Raw genomic sequence first — 11357 nt, forward strand, 5'->3', positions numbered from 1 at the left:
AGTGGCATTCCTGCTTTTTTATTTTGTTAGATTAACTCTAGACTTGGAAGGGGAGTGGTCTTTGTTCCCGGAAGCATTTCAAAACTATAATCTGACTATTTTAGAATAATGGGATTTTTAGAAGTCTGTAATTCTCTTCATGATTTCTTGTTTGATATCTGTAGATTTTGTCAGTAGGGCTGCATTACATGAATCCAAATATGATTTGTCACACGTTAATAAATTTACGAAACACATAAAAAGGCTGCCGTTGGGATTAAATTCCAAGAAAGAATTTTCTTCATCAAAACATTGATGAAGAACGCCATTTTTGATGGCTACTGGGGTAAATAACTTCAAATTGTGYTGAATCTGTCAAGGTTTTGCATTGTCTTCTTTCATTTTATGTTTTGCAATTTACATACAGGAAGCTACATGTTTTAGGATTTTTATATATTGCAATGATTTATGAATGGTAGATATGTTCAACATGATGTGTGCATGATGTGTCTGCATTTATCTTTTAAGTCAAGTAATTTAAATTATTGTTTTTGAAATATGGATAGTAAGTTATTTGAATAATTWAAAAAATCAAATAAATCTTTCCTATGATGGCACACCAGAAAGTACTGTATTGTATGTAAATATTGTTTTTTATTTTACACAATTATACGGATTCGAAACCTWTTTATTTATTTATTATTTACATTTTTCTTTAACAAAGCATTTTGCTTACAAGAATCCATAAAAAGAAATGTCATCACCCGGCTCAGTATGGGATCTGCCTTGGTACCACGGTTGTGTTTGGAGTAAACAAGAGAACACAACATTTGATGCTCCAAAAACTGATGTTACCTGATGCATGCGCAGCGCAAAAGGTGGAGATGCACTGAATTAATCACCTTGCATTACGGCAGAGGCACGGCTGCATGTGTGCACACATTACCCCGTGTCCCCTGTGCTCCTTGAGAGAACGTGACATCGTGCAGCGATCTCCCCTCCCTTCTCCTGCCCGTGATCAGGCTTGATAAGGGCCCTGTCCGCTGTGTCAGTGACTCAATACCAACGGCCTTGTTCCCTCATGTTCCTGACTGAGCCGGGCTAACGCGTGGGGACAGGTTGAGTCATGTTGCTGGAGATGCTCCGCTGGCGTGTTGCCTGTCTCTTCACCTCACCACGGCCTCGTGGATGCAGCCTGACATTAGACTATGGAAGTGCTGCGAGTGTCCCTTTCCCCAGTATGACACTAGATGCCAGAGTTCAGGAGCGCTGCAGTTGCTGTAGTTTCTCGGGCTAGTTTATTCCACTTGTTGGTGTCGAGCTGCATTTGGGGCTTTTGCGTGAAGGGAGAGGATGYACATGTTTTGTAGCTTCTTCTTGTTTCTGACTGCTTTGGCAAACCTGTAAACTCTAGATAATTTAAAGGAAATTAAATTACAAGGATTATTCAAGGAATTGAGACTTGATTGAGCTAATAAGATGCTTTCATCGTTGTCTTCCAGCATTGCTTTATTTAACTCGATCCATAGTTTCTGACAAGCTTTCCTGCCCGTGCTGAAGAMAAGAGTCCCTCAGCATAATGTGGCCTCCACCATGTTTCCCCATGAGGTGGGGAGTTTCGAAGTCATGCCACAGCTTTTCCACCTTCTGAGCATTGAGATTTTCAAAACGTGGATACCGTTTTAGTACCTAATCCTGCTTCAGATTAATAAAATCAAATTAAGACACACTAATTTCTATTGTTGTAAAGTAGAAAAACATGGAAACAACTGATATGTGTTTAAAATATTTCACATTTGCTCATTCTTTGTGTTGATGTTCATGACTGACATATTTCTGTCTTTTTCTTCCATGAACTTTTCTGATGACGCTTATTTAGTTTGTTTCACCATTTTGACCAGAGCTCCCTGCAACAAGAGATGATGTAACATTATAGCTGAAGGCTTTATTTGTAATATGTGTTGCTCCACAGCAGTGTTAGTTGGAAAATAATTTCGGTGGTCCAGTGTATAATTACTAAAGGCAAGAACTATATTTTCCTCCTACAATAACTGGGGTCAGTGCAGTTCTAATTCTGATAAAATTACATTAATTAAAGTGAAAACCACTAGGTWCTTGCTTCATATATCCAAGAGGACAAGTCTTAGTTAAATAATTAAGTCTAATAATCCTTTCAACAGCACTGGAGGTGAACAAGGTGCTCAGGTCCAAAAACAGCAGCTACAGCTGTGCCTCATCTAAAGTTAGAAGCTGAATAATTATTGAATTTGTGGCATCGACATGATTGTAGATTAACTCGCTCGGTGATCCTCCACCCTGATCCTCAATACCCAGGATCCTGCATATTTTAGATATGTCCCTGCTCCAGYATTACTGATGCAAATGGTTGAATTTCATCCTCAGCATGCCACCAAGTGCTGCGCAAGCCTGTTAATCACCCATTCTCCCAGTCCATCACACCACCACTCATGCAGGTCCATAGTTATTTGATGGCAGGAGGTAATCTACTCGTATAATAATACAGAATTTTTAAAGTCTGATAAAACTGATCAGCAATTAAAAAAAAAAAGCTTTTAATTCTTTTAAAGGTCCTTTAAAATGGCAGGTTAGTTTCTTTACATCTGAGACTTCCACCAATACAACATTTAGTCATTTCTGCCACTACTTACTCAGTAATAAAACAGAATGTTTTGTAAAGTAAGAGCTAAATCACTGATGGATTCTGAAAACATACAATCCCCTGGACCTGGGAGTGTCGTCTAAAAACTAAGCTCCTGAATCAGGATCCAAACTCAAAGTACATCTTACAAACGCTTCAGTTAGATCATGCTGTAGCAATTAGATAGAGCACAAAGCTACCTTGCATTATTGTTTGGCAGTAATATAAGCATGAGAGATRATGAAAACCCACTCAGACAAGAGATTACAAAATGCCGACACCGTATGGTGCCATAGGCCAACTCTGAACGTGACGGTGACATTATGCAAGCGTTTACCCCCTGCCATTAGTAAATTATTTGGTTTGTTCCTAGAAAAGACCCATTACAGACTCTAAAGCAGCGGGACATYCTTTACACCGTGATACGATGGATCTTTAAAGTTTTCTCCTCCTCTCAGCTTAACACCTTCCRAATTAAACCCACTTTACATTCAGACTGAGGCATCACCGCCCATCTTTCCCTAAAGCAGTCACACTTGCTGGTGCATAAATATAGTCTGCTTTTCACACTCTGTTTCTGGTTTTTGTCTGAGCAAGAGATGGATGAGCAGCTGTCTGCTTGCTAAACCAAGTATATCACTAGGCTCAGGATGTACTAGTATATGCTGCTCTGCTCCAAATTACAGCAGTTTGTTTTAAAAATGTGGATAAAACTCAACAYAATAGCTTTTATTTCCACACCTGCAAGTGCATTGCGAGCTACTCTAAAGAGAAAATGACGAAAAATGGATCAGATTTGTTCTCGCTATGCGGAGAGGAAATCTACATTTTTCCTCTAAAACACCAACATTAACTGCACAATTCTTAAAGATTTAACTTTTCTTTGAGTCATTCTACTAACATCTAGTTTTTAAATCGCAGCTTATCATAACAGATTGACACCTGTGCTGTGATTCTTGAATACATTTTATTATTTCTTCGTTCAAATTCAGAACCGGCATGTTTAATGTCCCCTCATGACTTTCCTATCRGAGTAAAGTCTGGGCTGCCCACTGCATAACGCTCATCTCTGTCTCATTGATGTAAACACTATGGTAGACTTAAACCATTTGTTTGGCAGCATTTTGGGTTTCCAGCTGGATGATGCAACAGTCACTCTGTGAGTCCTCCAAGTTGTTTAGATGCAGGAACCATTGCTATAGCAACTGCTGGATGGATGTCTAAAGGTACATTAAGCTAATCAAAAAACTGTCATAGGGTCTGAAGAGATTAAATTAAGTCAGAAAACTAAAGTTCAGTTTGTTACATTTGTGGCAAATATACAAAAATGCAYAATAGAGGTTTATTTGAAGCATAATTTGATCTTTTAAGATTTCTTGAAAGTAATATTAAAGTCTCGTTCCATCTCGTTCTCGTAAAATCAGTATTGTGTCTCGTCTTGTGAGTTTTACGTATCTTTACACCCAAGTGARCTGGAAACTTTTGAGAATCTAGTTTTGGGGATTCGTAAYTGAGGTTATCCAGTGCTCTTAAGAAAAGTAGGGGAYATTAAATCCAAACGTGCCACATTCGGGGAATCCCATGTGTGTCACCGTGGCGACAGAGGACCTTTTGGTGGACAGCAATGGTGATTGAGGCTGTCAAGCGGAAAAAGCAAAGCAGCAAAGGGAGATTTATGTGTGACAAAAAAGCAAAACCAGAATGCATCTGTGGGGCAGGAAGACAGAGGAGATTACGTTGATGCTTTTTTTAAAAGCAGGTATATATGTGTGTATCGCATGAATAAAAAATAAAAAAGCCTTGTYTGTGGAATTGTGTGATTTATGTTGCCAGTCTTATTATGCTTTCTTCCATGTGATTTTTGTCTTCTCTGTATGTGTCCAAGCTCAGATGACTGCCCCCGCATGCCTCAGCCCAAGTCAGCTTGCATTAACGCAGCAGCGTCTTGATTAAAAACAGCAAGCAGACCAAAGATGGCTTCAGACGGAGCCAAGTGAGCCACATAGACTGGTTGATCCTCTGTGCCAGAATGATGCAAACGTACCTGCCTGTGGGCCTGAATTTTTATACCTCAATGTGGACAACAGCAAGGACATCATTMACATGTGTCTACTAAATTGAGCCGTGTGTTTTCCTGAAGAGCCGTCACTTACCCATCCTCCTGTTGGAAACGATTACTGAAGAATGCCCTGCCCTTAGAAGACATAACTGAAGGTTGATGTGCTTTATGTTAAGAGAGATGAACTAATTTGTCAGCTGAGGTTCATAAAGCTCTGATKAGGTTAGGAATGTTGGCAAATAAGAATAACAGGGATGGAGTGCAGTTTCACACGACAGGCAAAGAACAACCAATATCTGAGTGGAATTTTACACTTATTAATTATTTTTGTTCACTTTTGAGACATCAAACTCACTAGTTTGTGCTATTTAGTAAATGTAAACATTAACTTTTTTGGATTCATTTCTCGAGTTTCAATGTCAAGTTGACTTAAGGTGTAAAATATGAATATTTGCTACTCTCTTGTTATGAGAACACAACACTTGATTTTTTTTTTTACATTACCTTTAAACTCTTCCCATTCCTAAATGATAGTTCAAGACCGAAGAATAAATACTGACACTTTAAAATTTCTCAGGCAAACATTTAAAAACTAGCAAGGCAAAATTATAGCAGCTAACAATTAGCATYCTAGCTTAACGCTTCCAGTCAAGTATTAAAAATAATAATGTGCATGAAATTATAGTGCTTATTATATAAAAAAATATACTGTRAAAAGAAGGTTTTAAAAGGTAATCATTTCGGTAAGCTTTTTTTCTTGCACATCTCAACCGCAAGAGCTAAAACCATTTGTGTACTTTTTACATTTTTGAAGGCAGAACAACGCCAGCCACTAGGGGGAGCACTTCACGTTTTAGCTTCAACTTCCAGGTTCACTTCGAGTGTCCAGCATTTACACACAGACTTCTGTTAAAACACAAGAACAACCGAATGCACCGAGACACTTTTACAGTGGTGTGGTCTGTTATATTTAAGTTACACATATCAGGTTACAAACATTTTAGTTACAAGTGTGCAAAAACAAAATAAAATTACAGATTTCTACTTCAACAGAGAACATATGAAGTGTAAGAAAATACAGTGATAAATGTGAAATCTGCCAATTYCTACTGTTCCCAGTGAAGAAAAAAACGGATTGTCAATTACATTCTGTCAAATATACCATCATTATACAATCATTGCATGTTCTGTATGCATCACCTTGAAGTTTCTTTGCTCTTTAATATAATTTCCACTTTAAAAACMTACTTTTGGTGCGGGGCTAGCACCAACATTTAGCTAAAAATATAAAGTGAGTTGGTGCCAAAGTAATGACAACTTAAAATCTGGATTAAAAGGTAGCAGCTATTAAAATGCACTTTTATTTTCAGATGATAAAATCATCCACTGTCCAATTTGAATAAACGTGTTTTAAAAAGTGGGTAAACTTTTTGGTAGGTTTGCATTTATAATAAAATTGTTTTTATGCTAAGCTTAAGAGATTCTACTTCATCAACTCCACTGTTAAGTCTTGCTGAGAAAAGCCAGAACAAACTGCATTCTTTACACTAAGCCCCATTTGTCAGAGTTTTTCTACGTCTGTGTTAACTGTCAACATAAAGCGCCACACTGCTGCGCTGTTAGTGGAAGGTGCTGTGAAGCTAATTTCACAGAAAACCGCATCAGTACTTTCGACTTGCCTTCACTCGACTCTAATCGCAGCTTCACATTTTAGACTTGTTCTTCTCATCCTCCTCCTCCTCCTCCGTTTCCTCCGTTAGGACAACAGCAGCTTGGCGGCGTAGAGCAGCATTCCACTCAGACCGGCGGTGGCAGCGACGGCGATCACCCTCACTAAGAGGAAGTCCATGGAGTCCTCCAGCTTCGTGTGGAGCCGCAGGACCTGCCTGTGGGTGTCCTCTCGGCTGCCCGAGTTTTCAATGACGTGGTTGGCCAAGCCGCGCTTCTCGTTGAGCGGCATCTGCGCTGCCACGCGCTGCTCGGCCTGCTCCTGGGTCAGGTTGTCCCTCTGCATGAGGCGCTGCAGCTGGGTCGCAGGGTCACTGGAGAGGGTTACARATTTCCTCTTAAAGATCACTCCCGTTACTGCTTTCGCCACAAAAACGTTTAGGATCGAACACGTAACCTGATATCCGACAAAGATAAGCTGATTAAAGAAATTTTTTTTTTTATTTTACACACTTGCATTTAAAACTGTAAACATCTCTCGCTGCGTCTGCCGTTAGCTGAGGTTCCATTACAAATGTGCGCATTCAAAATACAAACCTTAAAATGTCTGACGCTTTCAAATGCGAAGCCAGTTTAGGAGTGATCTTACCAGTAAACTACCACGGTGTGGTTCAAAAACTTGGTGAGGCGCCTGGTTTCAAACAGGAGGGGAACATCCAAGACCACATATCGGTAACCTGGGGAGTCATTATGGATCAGAAATTATTAATATAAGCACATTTCCACTCTGAATGCAAACCAGAGYRGAGCACAGCAAGATACTAGTAAATCTGGATGATTCAAGTTAAAAAAAATAAAAATAAATGAAATCCCATWAGTGCCCTGCGACAGACTGGCGACCTGTCCAGGGTGTACCCCGCCTCTCGCCCGAAATGTTGGCTGGAGATGGGCACCAGCACCACTCCCGACCCCACTGAGGGAAAAGGGTGCAAGAAAATGGATGGATGGATGGAAATCCCATTAGTCTGTTATTCTGAATTTGAATATCACTGATGCAGTAAACAATGAGGGTAAACCACACAATTAGCTGCTCACAGAGTGCTCTATAGAAGCTTTTTACTGGAAAGTTCAGTGGAAGAAAAAAAAGTAGTTCAGAAGAAACAAGCACCACAAATAGAAAGGACAGTGTGACTTTTTTCCCCCCTCTGGGTTAAAGTAAATTTTGCATTTCATGTGGAAATCAGGGTTCCAGAGTCTGGTTGAGGAGCGAAGAGACACAAAGTAAAAGCCGTTTGAAGTCAGGTGTGACGTTTCTACGGTCAGTGGTGATTTTAGGAGCCATGTCAAGCGCTGGTGTTGATCCATGGCAGCTTATTGGTACACGAAGACGTCTCACAGGAGACTTTAGAGCACTTTGTTGCTCCCTCTCCTGATAAACTTAATGAAGATCCTGATTTTATTTTCCGATAGAGCTCATCTGTTCCCACTGCCCAGCTTTAATCACCATGGTAACACGGCTTAATTGGACAGCAATCGGACTGGACCTGAACCCCACTGAGAGTCTACGGAGTTTTGTCAAAATGAAGCCGAGAGACACCAAAGGTGACRCAGTCAGAGACCTGACCAGGTACTCGGAGCGTATACGTCACACAATGTGGAAAAACTGTCTGTTTTAATTCTTTTTTTTTTTCTATGTCTTATGTTTTTCGATAGACAGGATTTTCAGAAAAGGTGTCAGCACAGTTATTCCTTAAACAAGAACCACGACAGAAACCAAGCAACACGTCACCAACAATAAATGCTTTAGGCACMTGTTTATTATTTAGACATAAACAGAGCAGCGATAAGCATTTTTACTTTATAGAGATTTAGTTTTTTTTCCCTTTTACATATAGTTTCCAAACGCAACTTATGTTTTTAACTCAGGTTAATATTTCTGGAAGCTGCCTGTAAGAAATTAGGTTTCAGGTATTCATTAGCTGGAAGCCGGGATCATCAAAATGCTCAGGGAAAAAAACCCACTAGAAATGCATCACTCTGTATCAAATCTCTAAAATATAGACATTTTAAGGCAATTTACACATATATTCTAATTTACAGAGATGCATCTGTACAGCGATGTATTTATTTATTTGTGTTTGCAAACTCCAAAACGAGACACAAACCATCCTCACCTCTCAGGAAGTAGAAGATGATCTCTTTGAGCATCGCTTTGTGAATCTCGGGGTGTGTGATGGAGTTTAGCAGCCTCCTCTTCTCTTCATGGGCAAAGATGATTTGGCCGAGCTTCTGCCGGTCAATCTGCCCGTTCTCCAGCAGAACCTCGTGCCCAAAGTGGTAGACGATCCGGGAGTAGGCAGGAGTGTGCGGCTCCACGACTGACATAAAGGACGAGGACGAAACGTTTKGTCATGCCGTCACAAGATCAACCAGGTGAAACAGCTCTTTTATTACATACGTGCTTAAAATATTACAGGAATAACCAGAGGGGTAAATTAAGCATAAGCGGTAAGCAGAGTAAACACTACAGGGGTGCGATTTTATACAATTTTGCAACAGATTCGTCACTTGCCTGTAATTATATAATTTGCATAATCCCTCGTTTTGTTTCGCACACACAGCACCGCACTCCTCTCCCACTTCTGTGACCTTTCTAATCTTCTCTACATAACTAAGACATCATCCCTGGAGTCAGCGGAGACATCCTTCATGATTCATAACACTCTCTCCAAGCATTTGTCTTAATGAATTCATTTTATTTGAGAGAAAGTTGCCCGAAGACGACTTCCAGAGGATGACACGGTCGGTTGATGTTGAGCAAACGGAGCAAGAGACACTGACTCTACCTTTCCTGGCCACCACGTCTGCATCTATGATGGGGCAGCCGAGCTCCCGTAGCATTGAGGAAACCGCGCTTTTGCCCGAGGCGATCCCSCCGGTCAGTCCCACCAGGAACATCCTGAGGAACACACACAGAAAGGCGCGTTCACGATCAACAACGATCTGCTCTTTTCTTTTGTCAATTTTGAAATGRAACCTCTACGGTTAATTTAAACATAAATGGTTAGGTTAATACTTAAGTGGAGTGCAGATTGCATCCAACTGTTCAGGAATAAAACAGAAAATAAATCCAGAAACTATACTAGAGTAAAGATGCAGCACATTGCCCTGAACACAGCCTCTCAGTTGTGAAATATGGTGGTGGTAGCATCATGCTGTGGGGATGCTTTTATTCACCAGTGATGGAAAAGGGAACATGTAAATGTTAGCCTTTTAAATGACCTAAAGAAATTGACATTTTTGAAAATCTCGGACCTCATAAACATCTTAATTCATGAGAAATTGAGAAGCTGGATGGGAAAATAATTATAAATACCAGATTTAAAAAGATTTAACATGTTAACAGCCATGTGAACATGCATTGTACTGTAAAAACACAGGACTTCAAGTAACTGTGACATTGAAAAAAAAGGTGCATGTTCTCTCAAACTAATGGAAAGAGAAAGTACCTAAAATGAGTATCAGTACTTAAACAGTGTTACTCAGATAAAAGTACAAAAATATCCTTCTAAGAAATTATTCAAATTCTAATTTTTACTATAATATCAGACAAAAATATAAAACCATTGCTCAATTCTAGTATTTGAAAAAAAAAAAGAATTTATACAACTATAAATATAGTCAGRATATATAGTTTACAGTGCATTCACTTAATCTCCAAATGACAAAGCAGGCTCTGCAAATAGAAGTCGCTCAAGTACATGTAAATAAATATTACACACATGACAAAATGAATATTTTATAAACGAGTTTATAAACAAGATGTTAACATTTTCGCATAAAATGCGCATGTGATTATATTACTAAAGATACGAAGTTAGCAGGAAAAATAAAATAAAATATATTATCGTATAGGCGGGGAAATCCTCAAAATACCAACATATCTGTTTTCAGTGTCTACTCAACACGCCCCCTGATGGAAAAGAAGRGAATCACATATTAAGTACCATGTCGCTTCTGCATAACTGGCTAACTGGTTTCACTGGTCCAAACATTGTTATAAACCAAGTTAATCTCGAGTGAACACGAAGTTAAAACCGTGAAGAATCTGAACTGCTCAGAGAGATTATAATTAATCGCTTTCTCAATGACTGCTTAGAGAGCCATYGRTAATAAATCACAACCGTTTAGTTAGTCAATATTTCTCATTCTTTTTCATATTTACCTTTTTCAAAGTTAGAGAATCGTCAAATCAGTTGAGGTACAGTAGAAATCCGGGGAGGGTCACGGTGCTGCAGCATTAAAAACAGCCAGGAATGCCAACAGGCTAACGTTAGCAACAGTGTTTATCAKGTTAAAACGACCACAAACATCCGATCAAACGACACAGTCGTCATTTTTAAAATAAGGCAGTCGGAGCTGAAGACGAACAAACAGGTTGGAGGTAGATCTATAGCGCAATATCGTTGGTTTTATATTCTTAACTTGTACCCTATTTAGTGCTAGCAGTGTAGCCTATTAGTTTTCCCAGGGCAACCTAAATATGACCCCGGGCTTTCTTCCCGTATCATTATTAGTTCCGCCTCACCTAATATTGAGGCGCTTATTAAATTTAAAAAAAAATATTATTTATACCTTAGCTTTTAGGTTAAATTAAGAATTTGTAGATTAAACGCAAAACACTAATAAGATTATCTTAATTATAAGGAAAGCAGTTTTAGAAAATAAAAAGGGGGGATTATTTATTTTCATGGCATATTTTACAGCAAAATTAAAAAATTTATCTTCAGTTGTTATGACTGTATATACAAAACATGAACTTACTTTGCAATTTGACGTATAGAAATGATCCTCTGTCTCTTTAAGAAGCTCCTACTGACACTCCTACTTCTTCACACTACTTCCAACCACCGCTGGACTGAGAAGTAGTGACATGATGAAGTCTGTGACTGCAGTTCCACCAGGTATTTGCTAACTGATGTCACATGAAAT

The 11357-nt window shown here is 39.1% G+C and overlaps 1 protein-coding gene across 1 annotated transcript; it reads right to left on the reverse strand.

Annotated features, from left to right (window-relative positions):
* Positions 1–5537: 5537 nt before the first annotated feature.
* Positions 5538–10920, reverse strand: dcakd (dephospho-CoA kinase domain containing). The gene is made up of 5 exons (XM_008436965.2): positions 10591–10920; positions 9212–9324; positions 8540–8743; positions 7015–7102; positions 5538–6739 (listed from the first exon to the last, which is right to left on the reverse strand). Exons 2-5 carry the CDS (start codon positions 9321–9323, stop codon positions 6454–6456), a joined length of 690 nt encoding a protein of 229 aa, XP_008435187.1. The 5' UTR covers position 9324; positions 10591–10920; the 3' UTR covers positions 5538–6453.
* Between the last annotated feature and the right edge of the window lie 437 nt (positions 10921–11357).

The sequence above is a fragment of the Poecilia reticulata genome, linkage group LG19 (genome assembly GCF_000633615.1).
Source record: "Poecilia reticulata strain Guanapo linkage group LG19, Guppy_female_1.0+MT, whole genome shotgun sequence".
Taxonomy (NCBI): Eukaryota; Metazoa; Chordata; class Actinopteri; order Cyprinodontiformes; family Poeciliidae; genus Poecilia; species Poecilia reticulata.